The sequence below is a fragment of the Capra hircus genome (assembly GCF_001704415.2).
Source record: "Capra hircus breed San Clemente chromosome X unlocalized genomic scaffold, ASM170441v1, whole genome shotgun sequence".
In the NCBI taxonomy this organism is placed as follows: domain Eukaryota; kingdom Metazoa; phylum Chordata; class Mammalia; order Artiodactyla; family Bovidae; genus Capra; species Capra hircus.
This window is the reverse complement of record NW_017189516.1, coordinates 40,185,090-40,206,371: the sequence shown is the minus strand read 5'-3', so window position 1 is coordinate 40,206,371 and position 21,282 is coordinate 40,185,090. Positions and strand designations below refer to the sequence as shown.

The 21,282-nt window shown below is 37.0% G+C and overlaps 1 protein-coding gene across 1 annotated transcript in view; it reads right to left on the bottom strand.

Annotated features, from left to right (window-relative positions):
- LOC108634303 (interleukin-1 receptor accessory protein-like 1) overlaps positions 1–3,073 on the bottom strand; it is a 526,135-nt gene extending 523,062 nt beyond the window's left edge. Inside the window, exon 1 of the mRNA XM_018043697.1 lies at positions 2,978–3,073. Within this exon, the coding sequence (XP_017899186.1) occupies positions 2,978–3,059 (82 nt within the window). The 5' untranslated portion in view covers positions 3,060–3,073. The remainder of the gene's footprint in view (positions 1–2,977) is intronic.
- Positions 3,074–21,282: the final 18,209 nt, after the last annotated feature.

Sequence of the window (21,282 nt, the reverse complement as noted above, 5' to 3'; positions counted from 1 at the left end):
AACAAAACATTACAAAGTAAAAATGTTAGTGTTCCAATCAAGAATGTTAGGATAATATAAGTGCCTTTTTATATTTAATTTGTTCCTTAAATTGCTAGCAATGGGGGTGTAAGCAAATGTGATAAAAATAATACATCCCCAGCTTGGGTATGAAGAGCTCCTATTGCTTTCAAATTAGTTCTGTTAATGAGAAGCAAATACCTACTTCTAAATTTTTATGGAATGACCATATGTGTTTACCTAAAGTAAACACCATACACAATTAACATCCCATAAAAACTCAACATCACTGTGGGTATCATAATCATACTTAATATATTCTTGGTTATTAAAATATCTAGTTCTGCTTTTCTAATGGTCACAATGAATTAAAAATAATATTCTTGCAAAAGATATATGAGAAGCACTGGCTTTGGAGTCATGATTATGGAACTTTCAAAGGTTTACAAAACTGAAAATAGAAAAGATAATTAAATGATAAGAAAAAAGAACAAGGATAAGGAGCCTTTCTTGGTTGGTTAATATGTGAGATCAAACATCAAAAACTGATTTTTTCCTGGCCTTGGTACTTCTGGCTTTACAGGTTGGGCTGGGTGTGAAGATAGAGCCATTAATCTTTGAAGGAGAAGATGCCAAGTGCACTCCTCTTCTACTTGATCTATGGAGATCAGTAATGCTGCTCTTCAGTAGGCTACATATCTGCTTCCTTCAATAAAGGTGCCATGGAAACAAGCATCAGTTGAAATGTGTGCAAGCTATGAAAGTCTATGAGTAAAGCAATATTATCTAAATTATATTTAATATACAAAAATCAAACAAACTTCCAAACAGTGAGTTCTTAACACAGATACTAGGGGGAGCCATCTTAATTCATACTATACAGAAAAGTAAAGAAATCAAACATGCCACTAAATCTCAGTACCTGTCCTATCATTTTGACATTATTATAAAAACACATTCAGAAAAAAAAAAAACAGATTCAGTTTCAGAGGTATTAAAAAGCTATGTGACAGCGATATTCGTAAACAGAAGAGAACAAAGTCTGAGAACGTTTGCCAAACTTAGGACAGCATTTTATTACCACCCTCTTAAAGTAATTAGATCATTAACATAAAAATTGAACTTGAGACAGGTCACTGAATTTTCTCAGGTCTCTGGAGCAGCAAGAGATATGAATTTTCCAACTGTCCCACATTTCTAGCTCTGCTCCCTTGTTTCTCAAACATACACAGTTAAGCTCCAACTTAATAAAACTTTTCCCGAAATCAAAATATAGAATGGACCTGTCACCACTATTCGATGATGGAAAAAAAAAATCACACTTGCATTTTGACAAAGAAAACATAGATAGGACATACACAAAAATATTGTATATAATAAAAGATGATAACCAGAATAATGAAGTTTTTAAGACTCAAACACTATTTCTATTTTAAGGAGTTTCGTTTTGTTACAATACTTATTATACAGATGAGTGTTTTTCTATGTGGCCAATACCTCAAAGATCCGTGTTGTGTTTTTAATGTAAATGGCTATTCTACAAAATATCACTGTTTTAGAAATTGTCAGCTTTCATCACAGTTTACTACCCCCTTCTACCAACCCTAACTTCCACAGGTACGCTCAACCTTCCTCGCACTTGGCAGACAAAGAAATCAACATATCTGCTATTTGCCAGTAATCCATTCAAATTTCAAAAGCTACTATATCATAATCCTGCCCTAGGGCTTTCTCTCATTCAAAAATATCCACCAAGAAGAACAGACAAAATACTGTGTAAACAAAGAAACACTATTTTTTTTATACTGCCTACAACAGCTATACAACAACCAAAAGTTCTAGAGCTAATGGGCTCAGCCAAATTCCTTTAACTCTCAAGCCTGTGGTGTCATCCGCCTGCATAGGCAGGAAGTACTCCCCAGACTTCCTCCCAAGGTGGGGCTCATAACAGCAGACTGCTCCCTACTTCCCTGGGATGTGGCTCTTTTCATTGTTGAATCAAATATGAGTGAAGCCTCTTAACTTAAAGTACCAAGAATGGTTGCCATGGCCCCATCTCATTCATTTCTTCTCCTTTCTGAATTCCAAAGATACGCTTGCTTGTACAGTCCTTGGTATCACAACACTCTGTAGCCTCTTACACACTATCTCCTCTTTTTCCCATTGTCTCTCTAGAACTAACAGATAACACATTCTAGTGCTAGCAACTAAATACAATACATTCCATCCTTCATTGTACTGAGAAGTTAGAGCTTCAAAAATTCTGTCACCCCATGTAAGATGTGAGTGTGGCAAGATTATCATCAGAGATTATCAGCAGTGATGTAATATAACTTCACACAGGTAATAGCTATTTATTCAATTATCTCATACATTTTTCTAACTCCAAGAATCACAGTCAACTGAAACCCAAGATGTATGTTAACATCAAAGTTTTCCTTAAGTCTCAAGATTTTTCTATTTAGCAGCAGCTTTCATATTACCATTCTACTTTATCTCTATACTTCCTACTTACATGTTAGGATGCTTCCTCATGACATTTTCTTTAATAACTTAGGTTTTTTTATAAAAAAACAAAAACTGCAAAATAAATCAGCAAAGAATCTGCCCTAACCATAGCTGACATCGAAATGGTGACACTAAAATTTAACATGAAAAAAGTTCACTGTGATTCCATGCAAAAATTCAAATGACACTCTTTACAAAGAAAATTGAAAGCCATACTATAAAATGAAATCAACCAAAACTCAATTCATTTCAATTCATAGTAGTTACCAAAATAAACCATGTCTTTTTCAACCTACTCCCACTTTTCTAATTCCCTGTAAGTTATGCTCCACTCATTTAAAGATAAATCTACAGAATTTCCACAATATGGATCCTGGATAATTTTCAACCTCTTCACAAATGGTACATGTATAAATGTAGCACCATCACCTTAAGCCACAATGAGAGAAAAGGAAGGAACACTACATACCAGAACCTCTTTTGGTCACTACCTTCAAACTCTGAGTAAAAGTAGCATATAAGAGAATCAAGTGAGGGATCGGAGCTTTCATCTTCCAGCTCTTAAAGGCTGTTCTCTAAAGCAAAGATAAAGAAGAAAAACACACATTTTAAAAATATATAGCAATATTATATGATTTGTGTTAGGCTTTAATCATGCACAATCAGAGTAATGAATTTCACAAATGGAAAGAATGTGAGCAGGATTTGTATTCTATTTTCCCATATGTTGTGGGGTTCCTAAGTTAAATCAAAACCAGTAATACCAAAATTATGTTTCCATAGGCCCATTACAATATTTTAAAATCTTAAACTCAACTAAGGTTTAGAATTTCTCTTTATTTAGAGAATTGAATTGTATTTAAATAAGTGGAAACAATCCCTTCAAAAATACTATTTCATCAACAATTTATTTTCAAATAAATTACCAAACATTGACATTTTAAATGTTTCATGCTGCAATAGAACATGGTTTTATTCAGTATCATTCTTTCCATTTGAGAAGAAATCATAAATTCTATGCCTCTAAAGATTTCATTATAATTTTACAATTCTCTTAAAACAAACTTTATAAAATACTTCAAGAGAACTCTAAGACTTCATCTCTATTCAAAAAAAGTATACTGTATATGAAAACTACCAGAAAATACATCGTTTCTTCCTATCACAAGGCTCTCAGAGGGATACCAGAAGGAACACTAGCTTAGTGTTGGATTTCAAGAGGGGGGAATACTTCATGTGAAATTAACTGAAATGAACATTGTCTTCTTCAGAAAATCATCTCCCTTTTATTTTTGTATGAGACTGAGGTAGTAGAGCTGCAAGACTGAATTTTAAAAAGGAGCAAGTTAGAACACAGTTCAACTACACTGTCAATCCATGACAGCCTAAGTTTCTTTGCAAGACAGTTGAGAACTGATCATCAGCTTTCAATCACTGTGACTTTATTAAGATGAGAAAGCCGAAATGGTGATTTGACAGTCACTTTTTTTTTCGCTCTCCTAAAACCTCAGAAACCTCTGAGCATTTTTAAATGATTAATTCATTCACATTAATAAAAGTCTGTTAAGACATATTTTAATTCACAAAACAAAATCAAAACCCATTCACTTGCCGTAAAATGTCACCATTATCATTTTAGTCAGAAAGTCGGGGAATTTTTCAAATAAGCACTGAGAATAAGCTATTTTAACTCCAGCTCCTATAAATGATGATAGCCCATTTCAGTTTTCTAACCAAGGACCTGGAGTTCATATAAAGACATAAATGAAACGTAGTCCAAAAAGCCAAATCATAAGACACATCTGAGGAACTGCCACATTAAAGTGCAAACCTGACTCAGGCATGCATTCCTAAAATCGGAATCCCATTTCCTAGCCACTGCACTAACAGGAGCAGCAGGAAATTTTCAAGTTGATATCTTCAGCCTTCAGGTTAGCAGTGAGAATCAGTTCCTCTCTCAGTGTGAGTTTAATCAGCACTGCCCAAGAAACTCCAGGAGCCAAATAGACACCATAAGACCTTCCACCTTAACTACATTATGCCTTCACTCTTGTTCAAAATACTATTTCTTCACTCATTTCATTTCTAAAAGGCAAACCAGCTAGTTTATGATTCTATTTCTTAAAATTAAATTGGTTTGGAAAGCGTCAATTTGGTAACATCAAGATCCTTAATTGAATCTTTCAAAACAGTTTTGAATTGGGGAAAACAAAAAAGAACTATGGAGCATCTCACATATTCAACATCTTGGTCAATCTACAATCATCATTACAAACTTCTTTAAGGCAATTTATTGTATTTCTATTGAAAGACAGATTAAATGTGTCTAGTCATAGACATTAAAGCTTTGCTATACTCATTGCAGAATTAAAATTTCAACCCAGAAATCCCAATGCAAATTATATATAAACATTCACTGAGGTTCTCATGTATTTTCTTATTGTCACATTGTAGCTCATACTATCAGTGACCTAATTTCAAGAAGCTTCAGTTTCTAGATGAACAGACCTGAGATTGTTTGCCTGTTTTCCTGTTAAGACTACCATTCAACTAGGCAAAAGTGTAGACACAGAAGGCAGGACAGTGGTTGCTAGAGGCTGGGTTTAAAAGGGGAAATTTTGGAAAGGTCTGCAAATGGGTATGGGGGTTCTTTAGGAGAGATGATGAAAATGTTCTGAAATAGACACTGGTGATGGTTATACACTGGGATGAATATTTTCTAAAAACTACTGATTGTACACTTTAAAATGCTGAAGTTTATGCTATGTGAATTTTATCATAATAAAACTTATTCTGAAAACAAAACAAAAAGAATACCATTCACTACTGGGCTACGCATAAATCAATACCAAATCTTATGCAAAATGAGCACATCACAGTGATTATAAACAGTCAGTCTATCTGGGTTCTTAACCCAGTTTTGCTACCTATCAGCTTTGCAATTTGGGGCAAATAACTTCTTCAAGAAAGGTCCATCTAGCTAAAGCTATGGTTGTACCAGTAGTCATGTATGGATGTGAGGGTTGGACTATAAAGAAACCTGAGCTCTGAAGAATTTATGTTTTTCAACTGTTGTGTTGGAGAAGACTCTTGAGTCTCTAATGGACAGCGAGGAGATCCAACCAGTCCATCCTAAAGGAAATAAGTCCTGAATATTCATTGGAAGGACGATGCTGAAGCTGAAGCTCCAATACTTTGGCCGCCTGATGCAAAGAACCGACTCATTTGAAAGGACCCTGATACTGGGAAAGATTGAAGGTGGAAGGAGAAGGGGATGACAGAGGATGAGATGGTTGGATGGTAGCACTGACTCAATGGACATGAGTTTGAGTAAACTCCAGGAGCTGGTAATAGACAGGGAGGCCTGGCGTGCCGCAGTCCATGGGGTCACAAAGAGTCGGACATGACTGAGCAACTGAACTGAACTAGTTTTTCAAACAGTTTTTTCATTTACAAAACAGGATTATTATAGAACAGATAACATAGTACCTGGAACAGCACTGGCATATAGAATAATCTAAATAAATGAAAGCTATTTTTATTACTGTTTTTATTGCAGCTGTTGTCACCACTATTATTATCATTACTATTATATTATTACCACTATTGCAGACTTAACTCACATCCCTCTCACCTGTGAAACTATCTACATTTATCAGCTTTCTTTACTATCTACATTTATCAGCTTTCTTACCATGCTACCCCACACTATTAGCTTATATCTTTAACTATATGTCTTTTATTCTACCAAAGTGCCTCCGGGGTGAGGGAGTGTTTTATTCATCTTTTTAATCCAATGATAAATAAATGTTAACTAAAATAAAATGAATATATAAGAAAGACTAAATGTGGATGCTATTATATGCAGTTGAATTTCAGCATTCAAACTCATCATTTCATAAACACTTATTAAACATATCCTAGTTCCAAGATTCTATGCAATGGTGCAGTGGGGACACAAAGACAATGCAACACACTCTAGTGAAAGCTCACAGGCCAATAAAGGAGACAAATATACTTACCGACTTAACTAGACTGGCCCTACTGCCATATGTTGAGTATAATGTGCTAAGGGAGTAGAGGGAGGAAATCTATTAATTCTGCTCCAGGTTGGACGTGGTGAAGTCATAGGGAAAAGCCAAGCTAGGTCATAAAGGAGAGATTTTTCTAAGGGAAAGGGAATTCTGGGTCTAGGACAAAGGATGAGTGCAATTGTCAGGCTGGTAGGCAGAAGAGCCTATCCGTAAATATGCTCAGAGGCTTCCCCGATGGCTCAGACAGTAAAGAATCAGCCTGCAATGCAGGAGAACGGGGTTCAATCCCTGGGTCGGGAAGATCCCCTGGAGGAAGAAATGGCAACCTTTTCCAGTATTCTTGCCTGGAGAATTCCATGGACAGAGGAGCCTGGCGGGCTACAGTCCACAGGGTCGCAAAGAATAGGACACAACTGAGCGACTAAGCATGCACACACACGAATATGCTTACGTCTGAATTCCCGGATCCTGTCAATATGTTACCTTGCACAGTGCACAGACACTGCAGCTATGATGAACTGAAAGATTTTGAGATGGAAGACTATCATCTGGGTAAGCCCAGTGTAGTCACAGCATCTTTATAAAAGGGCAGGAGAAGAATTAGATTCAGAGAGAGGAGACATGAGGATGAAAGCAAAGGTCAGAGACTGGAGTGATGCACTTTGAAGATGGAGGAACAGCACATGTACCCAGGAATTTTCGTGGCCTCTAGAAGGTAGAAAAGGTCAGGAAACAGATCCTCTCCTGGATCCTCCAAGAGATATTCAGGCATGCCATCACCTGGATTTTAGTCAAGTGAGTCCAATGCATTTTGGACTCTGACCATCAGAACTGCAACATTAAAATCTGGAGTTGTTTCAAGTTGCTAAATGTGTAGTAACTGGTTATATCAGCAATAGGAAACGATTACAAGCGAGGATGTGATATGGCAAGTTTTAGGAATAAAGTGTAAATAGACTACAAGCTGAGGGCTATAAGGGACAGAGGTTAAAAATGTGAATGTAGGGTTCTTAATAGCAAACTATGCTAGATAAAAACTTGGGACTTTTCCACGACACCCCCTACAATGTTTTCCACTTATATTCTAACTTCATCATCCAGTAACATTTCATGCAGCTTTACTTTAGCTTTTTTTAAAATCATGAAAACAGTATATAGCAAATCATGAAAACAAGTCATTTTCTCATCTCAAAAGCACACTCATAAATATGGGTCATATACACACACATACCTCAGAATACACAAGATGACTCACCCAATATTCTGACCTGCCTCCTTTTACACACTCCTAAGATTCTTTGCGGGGCTTCCCCAGTGGCTCAGTGGTAAAGAACCCGCATGCCAATGTCGAAGACCAAGAGATGCAGGTTCGATCTCTGGCTCAGGAAGATCCCCTGGAGAAGGAAATGGCAACCAACACTGGAGAAATGGAATTCTCCAGTATTCTTGCCTGGAGAATCTCATGAACAGAGGAGCCTGGTGGGCTACATAGCCCATGGGTTCCAAAAGAGTAGGATATGACTTAGCAACTAAACAACAAAAGATTCTTTGCAGTATTTACAATGAAGAGTCATTGGATGCTTATAGGTAAATAATCTGAATGGTTTTAGAAACCATACTTTATAGGCAGAGGAAACTGTTAAACAGGCAGTGTTTCAGAAAGATAAACAAGATTAACCTTAATGCAGTAGGGATGAATAGTGGGAGAACAGAATAGATTTGAGAATAAATAGAGCTTCAGTTCGGGCTTCCCTGGTGGCTCAGAGGTTAAAGCATCAGCCTGAAATGTGGAGACCCAGGTTCGATCCCTGGGTGGGGAAGATCCCCTGGAGAAGGAAATGGCAACCCACTCCAGTACTCTTGCCTGGAAAATCCCATGGAGGGAGGAGCCTGGGAGGCTACAGTCCATGGGGTTGCAAAGAGTCAGACACGACTGAGCGAATTCACTTTCACTTTCACTAGAGCTTCAGTTCAGTTCAGCTCAGTCACTCAGTCGTGTCTGACTCTTTGTGACTCCATAAATCACAGCTCGCCAGGCCTCCCTGTCCATCACCAACTCCCGGAACTTACTCAAACTCATGTCCATTGAGTCAGTGACACCATCCAGCCATCTCATCCTCTGTCGTCCCCTTCTCCTCCTGCCCCCAATCTCTCCCAGCATCAGGATCTTTTCCAATGAGTCAACTCTTTGCATGAGGTGGCCAAAGTACTGGAGTTTCAGCTTTAGCATCAGTCCTTCCAATGAACACCCAGGATTGATCTCCTTTAGAATGGACTGGTTGGATCTCCTTGCAGTCCAAGGGACTCTCAAGAGTTTTCTCCAACACCACAGTTCAAAAGCATCAATTCTTCGGCGCTCAGCTTTCTTCACAGTTCAACTCTCACATCCATACATGACCACTGGAAAAACCATAGCCTTGACTAGACGGACCTTTGTTGGCAAAGTAATGTCTCTGCTTTTGAATATGCTATCTAAGTTGGTCATAACTTTGGTCCAAGAAGTAAGCGTCTTTTAATTCCATGGCTTAGTGATTATTAAAGGAAGTGATGTTAAAAAGAAGCTTCAAAAGTGGACCTGAGGCAGTACAGTTTGAGGAACAAGGTCTATTATGATATGATTTATCAATATAAAGAATCAGAGAAGACATTTTGGGTAATCAGGCTGAAGAAATACATGAAATTATATTTGGGGCATGTAGATTTCAAATCCCCTGTGGAATCTCCTATTAGAAATGTCTTGGGTGCAATTAAATATGTTAGCCAGAAGCCCAGTAGAGTGATGAAAGATAACAATGTTGCAACTATAGCTGATGTGAAAGACAAGGATTAGGAAAAACAGGAAGAAAATACAGACCAAATACAAATGAGGAAGAAAGCTTCTACTTTCAACAGTGAAACTACAAATATTGATGATACAGGCATAGGAAATCAAAAGCGAAAAGAAGTGAGAACAAGTAGTAAAGAGAATGTGAATCAGAAGTCTATAGGTCAATGAAGCAAAGAAGAGCATTTAAGGACACAATCAGCAGAGCTTATGTATTGTAAGGATCAAAAACAGGCAAGTGTTTGAAAATTAAGATACTGCTGGTGATATTAGCCAGTCTCGTAATAAGACAAATAGGGGTATAATCAGAAATTTTAAGGAGAAAAAAAACAAAAATTTAAGGAGCAAAATCAGCTTCATTTGCTTGTTTCTTAATGGTAGGATGTGGAATTCATCCCTAGTTGAGAATAAAGAAGTAGAAGGATAACTATAGTTGAGAATAGGGAAGACTAGGACCTATACGTAAACCAAAGCAAAGAGAATCAGAGCCAGAGGAAGGAAATAAATCTAGAAGGGAGGATACATTAGTCCGGAGAAGCTGGGACAACTCCTCTTACAGGCAGAAGAGAAATAAAATACAGTTCAGAAGAGAAAGAAAGGGAAGTTATACTCATTTGTCTTACTCAAGACATCATAAAGCAAATGAGTTGGTTTTAGTATGGGGATGAACTGGATTAAGAGTTTTACTGTGTTGGGTTAAGCAAGTTACTTGTACTCTACAAGTGTCCTTTTTCTCATCTCAAAAACGTACATATAAATATAGGTCATATCTATTTCCTTTCATTTTATTTCATGTTAGATCTATTTATCCCCCAACATACTGAGGTAGTAAATACCTACCTTCAAAGTTTTACAACCTGTAAATAAAACAATTGTTTTTATGGTGTTTAACATTGACATTTAATTGTAGAAAATTTTAAACACTAGCACTTTTTCTCTCTTTTCTCTCCATTCCTGGCTGCTATATAGTAATTATTTACATTCCAAAGATGATCCATTATATTTTACTTAGTTCGTGAAGTTCTTGTCTTATTAAACTCAAGATTATACCCTTTTTTCCCACTCAAGTCAAAATTTAAGTATCTATATCTGCATGGCACAGATAAAGTATTCTATCAAATGTACAATTTAAATATGGGAATAGATTTTAAAATTCTGGAAAGAATCCCTGTGCAGAGGATCAACAGACACTCTTACAGTCTACCTAAAAGTTAGTTCTAGTTATAATAAAAGTTAGAAGTTCTATACAGTCAGCAAAAATGAGACCAGGAGCTGACTGTGGCTCAGATCATGAACTCCTTATTGCCAAATTCACTTAAATTGAAGAAAGTAGAGAAAACCAATAGAACATTCAGGTATGACCTAAATCAAATCCCTAATGATTATACAGTGAAAGTGACAAATAGATTCCAGGAATTAGATCTGATAGACAGCCTGAAGAACTATGGACAGAGGTTCATGACATTGTACAGGAGGTAGTGATCAAGACCATCCCCAAGAAAAAGAAATGCAAAAGGCAAAATGGTTGTCTGAGGGGGCCTTAATAATAGCTGAGAAAAGAAGAGAAGTTAAAAGCAAAGGAGAAAAAGAAAGATATACCCATTTGAATGCAGAGTTCCAAAGAATAGCAAAGAGAGATAAGAAAGCCTTCCTCCACGATCAATGCAAAGAAATAGAGGAAAACGAGAATGGGAAAGACTGGATATCTCTTCAAGAAAATTAGAGATACCAAGGGAACATTTCATGCAAAGATGGGCTCAATAAAGGACAGAAATGGTATGGACCTAAGAGAAGCAGAAGATATTAAGAAGAGGTGGCAAGAATACACAGAAGAATTATCCAAAAATATCTTCATGACCCAGATAACCACAATGGTATGATTACTCACCTAGAGCAAGACATCCTGGAATGTGAAGTCAAGTGGGCCTTAGGAAGCATGACTATGAACAAAGCTAGTGGAGGTGAAAGAATTCCAGTTGAGTTATTTCAAATCCTGAAAGATGATGCTATGAAAGTGCTGCACTCAATATGCCAGCAAATTTGAAAAACTCAGCAGTGGCCACAGGACTGGAAAAGGTCAGTTTTCATTCCAGTCACAAAGAAGTGCAATACCAAAGAATGTTCAAACTACTGCACAATTGCACTCATCTCACACACTAGCAAAATAATGCTCAAAATCCTCCAAGCCAGGCTTCAATAATACGTGAACCATGAACTTCCAGATGTTCAAGCTGGATTTAGAAAAGGCAGATGAACCAGAGATCAAATTGCCAACATCTGTTGGATCATAGAAAAAGCAAGAAAATTCCAGAAAAACATTTACTTCTGTTTTACTAATTACACCAATGCCTTTGACTGTGTAGACCACAACAAACTGTGGAAAATACTTAAACAGATGGAAATACCAGATCACCTGACCTGCCTCCTGAGAAAGCTGTATGCAGGTCAAGAAGCAACAGTTAGAACTGGACATGGAACAACAGACAAGTTCCAAACTGGGAAAGGAGTACCTCAAGGCTGTATATTGTCACCTTGCTTATTTAACTTACATGCAGTGTACATGATGCGAAATGCTGGGCTGAATGAAGCACAAGCTGGAATCAAGATTGCCAGGAGATATATCAATAACCTCAGATATGCAAATGACACCACCCTTATGGCAGAAAATGAAGAAGAACTAAAAAGCCTCTTGATGAAAGGGAAAGAGGAGACTGAAAAATCTGCCTTAAAACTCAGCATTCAAAAAATGAAGATCATGGCATCCGGTCCCATCACTACATGGCAAATAGATGGAGAAATAATGGAAACAATGAGAGACTTTATTTTCTTGGGCTCAAAAATCACTGCAGATGGTGACTGCAGCCATGAAATTAAAAGAAGCTTGCTCCTTGGAAGAAAAGTTAAGACCAACCTACACATCATTCTAAACAGCAGAGACATTACTTTGCTGACAAAGGTCTGTCTAGTCAAGGGTATGGTTTTTCCAGTAGTCATGTATGGATGTAGAGTTGGACTATAAAAAAGGCTGAGCACCGAAGAACTGATGCTTTTGAATTCTGGTGTTGGATAAGACTCTTCAGAGTCCCTTGGAATGCAAGGAGATCAAACCAGTCAATCCTAAAGGAAATCAGTCTTGAATATTCATTGGAAGGACTGATGCTGAAGCTGAAACTCCAATACTTCAGCCACCTGATGTGAAGCACTGACTCACTGGAAAAGACTCTCATGCTGGGAAAGATTGAAGGCAGGAGGAGAAGGCGACAACAGATGATGAGATGGTTGGATGGCATAATCAACTCAATGGACATGAGTTTGAGCAATCTCCAAGAGTTGGTGATGGAAGGAGAGCTTGGCATGCTGCAGTTCATGGGGTCACAAAGAGTTGGACATGACTGAGCGACTAAACTAAACTGTGTTTCAAATGCTGTTATAAGTAATAAGGATACAAAATCATTAGGAAATGGTCACTGTGGCCAAGGATCACATAGAAGAAAAATATGAGAATCAACAATTATAGAAAAAGAACAAGCATTTTAAGAGAAGAATTCTCAAGTCTACAGAAAGTGCTCAAAGCTGCCTGAAGAAGTCAATGAAAATATTCACATTTGGGCTGACTTGGGGCCAGGGGAGAAAGGCTTTAAAAGTAATGGGCAGTAGATTACAGGGACAGGAGAACAAAAAGAATACATGATGCATTTGTCAAATTTCCAATGGGGAAAACTAAACTATATATCTGACAATCTACTCAATACAGGTTGGAGAGTGGAGAGGGGTACATGTTCAGATAATCAAAAATGAGTTTTAAGTTACTTGAGTAATTTCTTTTTACAAATTGGCCCAGATACATTTCTGGGGTTTTGCTGTTGTTATTGCTGTTGTTTGTTTGTCTAAAACAATCCTAACCAGAAGATCATTCATTCCTATAGAGTCTGGCTAACAAGGGAATATTACGGTTCCAGATCTTATAACCACTCTTCAATGGTAATGGTGGTGGTGGTGGTGGTGGTGGTGGTGGTGTAGTCACTAAGTCATGTCCAACTCTTGCGACCCCATGGACTGTAGCCCACCAGGCTGTTCTGTCCATGGGATTCTACAGGCAAGAATACTGGAGTGGGTTGCCATTTCCTTCTCCATGGGATCTTTCCAACCCAGAAAGCTAACCCAGATCTCTTAAACAGAATGAAAGTGAAAGTGTAAGTTTGTCGCACAGTCGTGTCCATCTCTTTGTGATCCCATGGACTGTAGCCCACCAGGTTCCTCTGTCCTTGGAATTCTCTAGACAAGAATACTGGTGTGGGTTGCCATTTCCTTCTCCAACCATTCTTCAATACTGATCATCAAAAATTAACTCATAATCTAAGAGCCCAAGGTGAGAACAGTCTTCAGCTATATAACCCTTGACAGATTCTCCTGAAAATCATAAAGAATGGTCAGTTGTCAAATAACTGTCCAAAACACATGTGTTCCTTATTTTAAAATTATCCTGAGAATTCCACACCAGCATATGCTGCCATAGAGTAACTCAGCTTAAACACTATGGAACATCCTGCAAACTAACAGACTGGAGTAGTGGCTGCAGTTACTGTGAACTAACTGCCACACCAACTGGGTGGCTCCACTTGACTGAAAACTTAATATAAGGATCTTGAAAGGAAAGGGCTTTTTCAGTTCTTGCAATGTCTGGACCATATCTTCCAAAGGGTGGGAAGCCAATGGTGCTTAAGGAACTAAGGTTCATGAGCAGATTTGCGTTACAAAGAGTTGACTAAATTTCTATATAATCTACTAAGAAAATGTGTCCAATAATAGTGAAAAAGAGAGCATAAAATATAGACTGACAGAAAACATTTAGGAAACCTTGAATTTTCGTAAATTTGAAAATATTACAGAACAGGTGGCTTTCTGGGAATGTAAATTTCCATAATTTACTAAACAAAAGAAAAATATGAATCAAATAAAAATCATTTAAAAATTCTGCTGCTGCTGCTGCTAAGTCGCTTCAGTCGTGTCCGACTCTGTGCGACCCCATAGATGGCAGCACACCAGGCTCCCCCGTCCCTGGGATTCTCCAGGCAAGAACACTGGAGTGGGTTGCCATTGCCTTCTCCAATGCATGAAAGAGAAAAGTGAAAGTGAAGACGCTCAGTCATGTCTGACTCTTAGTGACCCCATGGACTGCAGCCTACCAGGGTCCTCTGCCCATGGGATTTTCCAAGCAAGAGTACTGGAGTGGGTTGCCATTGCCTTCTCCTAGACATGATTAAAGTATATACTCCCAAATTTTCTGTCTATTGAAAATAATACAGATGACTATTTTTAAACTTTCAAGGAACACAGTGTTACAACTAACAGAAGATCATGATTATGGTTGTAAAAATATAGAAAAGCTTACATATTTGACAAAATAAAAGACTAGAATATAAGAAATTTAACAAACTTTATAAGACTAGAATAACACTGGCAAGGGTAGTCAATGTTACCACTTAGCTTTTATCTAGAAGTCTGAGGCAGTGAAATGAAGCAGAAAGTAAGAACAATAGCTATAAATGTTAGAAAAAGAAATGCAGAATTTTCATATTTATAGGTTATGATTATAAAAACATTTTAAAAAGGCTTCCACTACAAATGGAGAAAACTAATGTTCTCCAAGATGAACATACTGACCAGTTTATCAATATTGACCAAAAAAAGTCAAATTTTTCCACATGGAGTTTTTATTTTGTTTTTTGAAAAATTAAGTCTAAAATTTGAATGGAAGAATAAACAAGAGAGAAATTTAGAAAAAATAAGATGAATTAAGTAGACCTTGCCTTGCAAGATACCAAAAGGCATTTTAATTCTAGACTCGTTGAATCAGACAGTATACCCACAAAGATTGATAAAACTTATCAATGAAAAATATATACAACACTGCACCAGATATCAGAATACATAGGAACAAAGCATGATAAAGAAAGCATATATCATAGAATTAGAGAAATGAAATCTGTCTGCAGCAGTAGTAAAAATTCTGTGAGGGCGCTCCAAGACTCCTACCTCCTGTTGCTCATACCCTATAGAATCCCCCCACTTTGGGGTAAGGCCTATAAAAGTGACGGGATAACACTCATATTATTAGGCTATGTTATATGGCAAAAGTGAAAATATTTTGCAATTGTAAAAAAAATAATCAGTCAATTTTAAGTTAATCAAAGAGAGATTACCCTTGGTGGGCCTGCCCCAATCAGGTGACTCTTTTCAAAAGAGTCTAGAGGTCACAGATGAAATATGTTAGAAATATGAAGCAGCAGAGATGTTTCCTTACTGGTCTTGAAGAAGAAACTGTCATGCAGTCGAGAGAACCATATGTACATAGAGGCTACAGCCTCTAGGAGCTGAGACCCTCAGTCCTACAACTACAAAGAGCTGAACTCCGCCAACAGCCACATGAACCTGGAAGAGGATCTCAAATCTCAGATGCATTCAACCCAGCTGATACCTTGATTTCAGTCATATGAGACCCTCAGCAGAGAACCCAGCTACTCTGTGCCTAGACTTTTGACACACAGAAGTTATGTGATAATACACTTGGGTTGTTTTAAACTGCTATATTTGTGGTAATCTATTATGGTATAACGGGTAACTAACACATCAACTTAGTCTTAAATCCAGATAAAGATTTATGTAAAGAAAAACTTAATAAAGTATTATGTTTCTGATTACTAATAAGAAATATTAAATTATAGGGAGTACCTATAAGATGAAATATTATGCAGCTTTCACAAATAATTCTTGAAGTGAATCACTTGGAAAAACAGTCACAATAAAATATTGAGAGGAAAAAGAACACACTGTTTCACAGATAGCATGATTCTTATTATGAATAATATGAATATAGAAAAAACTACATCACAGCATACAGTACTGATTATATCAATCATAAGTAGTTATACTGATTTTGGCTTTCTTCCATATTGCTAAAGGTTTGCCCAGTTTTAAAAAATATATATATATATAAACATGTACTGCTTTTCATAAAAATACATGTTTGTATCATTTTAAAACTTTCTTAGAAAAAGCATGGTTTTAAGTGTACATCAATAAATAAATGGATAAAGAAAATGTGAGATACACACATTCATACAGAGAGAATATTATTCAGCCTTTAAAAAGAAGGAAATCTTTTAGTTTTTTACAACATGAATGAACTCTTGAGGGCATTATGCTAAGGGAGAGAAGCCAGGCACAGAAAGACAAATATGATCTGATCTCATGTATATTTGGAATCTGAAAAGGTCACACTCACGGAAGCAGAGAGTAGAATTGTAGTTTCTAGAGGCTGGGAGCAGGGATGGGTAGATAAAGTTATTGTATAAAGTTTCACTTACATAGCATGAATAAGTTCTGGAGATTTAATGTACAATATGGTGACTACAGTTAACAATATTGTATTGTATACTTCAAAGTCTCTGAGAGTAAACCCTTAATGTTCTGACCACAAAAAATAAAGATAGCTATATGAGGTGATACATATGTTGATTAGCTTAAACGTGGTAATCACTTCATAATATATACATCTATCAAAACCTCAAGTTGTACAGCTTAAATATATACAAGTTTTGCTTGTCAATTATATCTCAATTAAGCAGGAAAAATAATCGTAAAGAAGAAAAGTTTTCACAGAATCAAATTAGCTCGTTTTACAAGAATCTGGATGATTTACTACTATTATAATTCTAAAAATCAGAAACATAACATTTCTCAATCCAAGAACCATTGAGATAAATCCCATTGCGCTAAATATTGTGCCACTACAACAATTTCCAATATTATCAGTCATAAGGTCAACTTTAATGAGTTACTAATAAAAACAGTAGGGTAGCAATCACAGTCTAATTAAAATAGATTCTGGACAGACACATACACACCCCCCATACCCACAGATTTCCTGGTATGTTTATAATACCCATTAAATTTCTCAGGGCAGATGATAGGCACTAAGTGTTGACTGGATAACTCAAAGAATGAAATATATACTAGAGACAAGTGATTTCCATTAGAAGCATCCACAAGATAGTACTTTAAGGAAAGATTTTAAACTCTGGAATGAGCAGCAGAGATAATTGGATATCCTTCTAATAGAAAGTTGAGCCTCTGGGGATTATCTGATTCTATATGTGCACCTTTGTGTTTGAATATGCTATTTTATAACTAACTCTATAAAGATAAAGTAAACTTCTAGAAAGCTAACAGCAATGCAAGTCATTCTTGTCCCTAGAAATAGAACTCATTTGTGTCTAGTGTCATATCTTTGGCTGCTGATGCACAGAACTGACTCATTGGAAAAGACTTTGATGCTGGGAAAGACTGAAGGCAGGAGGAGAAGGTGACAACAGAGGAGGAGATGGTTGGATGGCATTACCGACTCGATGGACATGAGTTTGAGCAAGCTCCAGGAGTTGGTGCTGAATAGGGAAGCCTGGCGTGCTGCAGTCCATGGGGTTGCAAAGACTCGGACACAAATGAGAGACTAAACTGAACTGAACTGAACTGTGTCTAGTGGGATGCAGCTGATTACTGTCCTATGTATAGACCAGTTGTGGTAAACCCACTCCAAAATTCCTTTATTGCATATAAATTTATGGTTCTTTGACACCACCTCTGAATCATTTATAACATTTCTTCCACTTCTTTCATTAATTAGTGAAATAAATCTTTGACATGCATTCATTTTATAGTTTTGTGAGTCATGATTTCTGAAAAGTATGCTCTATAACTACATTCATTTACTATAATAAATGAATGCTTTGAGATAAGAAAATTAATTTTTCAAGTTTCAAGAAAAAATTACAATAAGCTACTGTCAGTTAAGATTTTGTATTCCAGTCAGTGCTTAGTATCATGGTGTTTTAATCAGAAACCGCATGAACAACAATATAAAGACACCTTCAAGATAGTTAAATAAGAGATCAGTGGATTTATAAAAATGCATAGAAAAGTCTATTTCAATAACATTATCATCAATAAGAAATAAATGTACTTTGAGATACCAGGCCTTTCTCTCAGCTTTGGACAGGCAGGGGGAACTGCCCATCTTAAAGCAAACGTGGAGAGGATGCAAGCTTCCTAGAAAAAGGCCTCAATATCAAGGTCATCGGAAAATTTATGCAATCATCCCTTGGAAAGTCTAGAGTTTCTTAGTATAACCAGCTATAGCTTAGAAAATCTCCAGCACTAGTGATGCTTGTCTGTAAAGAGAAACCCAAAGAAATATACAATGAAGGAGGCCAAGTGCATACACTCAGGAGTAAAGCTGCCTGTGTTTCAAGCTCAACCCAATTTCTTACCAGCTGGGCAGAGTTGGGCAAATTAATAATACCTAATATCTCTATGCCTCTATCCTCTCATCTGTCAAGTGGGCAAGGGAATAGTCTCCACATCAGAGGAAAATCAATAATGCTAATATATGATTAACATTAAACACTAGTGCTTCATTAGGTGTATATTACCCTTTATTGTTATGAGCCACTGAACATTTACAGGGCTGTGCTGACAACTACAATTACCTATAAGTAATAAGTCCAAACTGAACTATTTTGGGAACTATTGAAGAAATGGAAATATTCCATACACTGCCAGAAAATTCTGTAAAATCCAATACAATTCATATTTACTTGGTGACAGGAGAAAATCCAGTAAATGGATGAACCTGACTAGCTAAAATGGAAAGTGCACTGTGCACAGGAATAGAGAGCATAAATAAAAACACTACACAGTTCCCATCCGCCACTTTTCTAATTCACCTTTCCTCCACCTTTCCTATTCACCATGCCCTCCACTGTAATTCAGCTGCAAAAGCTCATATTGGAGAAATCTGGGGGGTTCCAAAGTTAGCAGATTGGATGGGGCCAGTGACAAAGCCAGAGAGGAAAAGCAAAGATATTCCATCATCACTCTTTTGGGCTGCAAATATGATCCTAGGTGAGTGGATTTGTTCTCCTCTGTGAGCTCCTCCTGGCAATACAGTAAATGGATACTTGGGTAAACTTGACACTTATCACATTTATCTATGTTTAAAATTCAACATGTTGAAGAAACTTACTGTAACCCTCAAGAAAAAGTAGCTATATGTTCATTAGCATTGCAGTATTTGATGTTTGTTATATGTGGCAAAAAAAAATTTTTTTAAGCTTTCTCTTTCCAGTGAAACTCAGTATAGCCACAGCCATTACTTGTGAAGAGAGTAGGATAGAAGGAAAAATGCTAAGGAAGGCAGCGCTTCTCAACCTTAGTCATATTTTCTGATCTTTCAAAGAGACAAGACTTTGGGAACTTTCAAAGAGACAAATGACCAGAAGAGTATTGTCAAAACCACTGGCCCATGATCCCCACTCTGAAAAGCAAAGGTCTAAGCAATAGTATTTTTTAAAGTTCCCTATGGCAGGCTTTCTCAACCCCACTGCTATTAATATTTGGGGCCAGATAGTCCTTCTTTGTGTCAGGGGGAGGCTGTCCTGTTCACTATACAATGTTTTGTGACATCTATGGCTTCTATTCACTAGGTGCCAGGATACCTTCCCCAAGTTGTTGGAAGCAAAAATGTCTCTAAACATCGCCAAATGATCTGTGGTATGGCTGGTCATATCATACGTTTGCTCACTAGTCAGAATAATAAGATCTACAAGGCAGAAAAAAAAATCAGTTCTGAGACCACAAAACACAGAAAAACTGGTTATCTTTTATAAAGGTAATTAGTAGTCATCCCTGAGGACTCAGTGAGAACTTGACCACCAAATCTGCCAGGAAAAGAAATTTGTCCTATATAGCAGTAGGTCAATATAATCTTTCTATAAAGGAAACACAACACAATGATAAAGCTCTATACTTATTTTCAAGGAACTGTTAAAATTAAAAGACAATGAATTCATTTGTGTAAGACCAAATAATTGACAGCCCTGAAAGATGTCCACGGATTAATCCCTGCGATGGTTGAATATATCACCTTTCATGGGAAAAGGGACTTTACAAATGTGATTCACCTATGGATCTAAGGACACGGGAAGATTATCCTGGATTCCAAGGTGGGCCCAATGTCACCACAAATGCTCTTGTAAGAGAGTGACAAGAGAATTAAAGGTAGGGAGAAGGCCACATGATAATGGAAGCACACACTGGAGTGATGAGACCACGAGCCAAGTTATGTCAGCAAGAACCAGGAGCTGGAACGCTAAGGGAACAGATTCTACCCCAGAGTCCCTGGAAAACCAGCCTTGCTTACACTCTGATTACAGCCCCCTAAAACTCATTTCATGCTCCTAACCTTCAGAACTGAAAGAGAACAAATTTGTGTTGTTTTGAGCAACAAAGTTTATGAGACGTTACTATGGCAGCAACAGGAAGCAAGTATAATGAAAAAGCCAGAAACTTAAAAGAAATATTCTAGTTTATCACCAGCACTTGCAGATATTTGTGATAATTATTTATATATTATATCTGATCTTGCATATTCTGTTTTTAGTATTTATTAATAGCAACTTACTTTTTTTAAACACAATGCCAGGCACGTATCTAGGTATTTCACATAAATCATTTTGTTAATCCTTACAAATTTTCACTTAGGTAGATGCTGCTGTTGTCTAGAAGTTACCGTTCACAAGGTCAAACAGCTACATGATGTTTACAAGTCTTCCACTGACGATACTTTAAATAGTCAACAAAGTTCTGAGACCTCTGATGCAAATATATCCACAAACAAAAACACATTCAATCCATATCCAATAATGCACCTGCAGGCAGTGCTACCATTTTTGTGGCCAGTGTTCACAGAGGCCATGCATAGACTGAGATATTTTCCATGTGCTTTTTTTTTGTGGTTTTCCACGAGGTATTTCCTACAGTTACTAACCTCAAAAGTTTTCACTATCTGAGAGTCCTGTT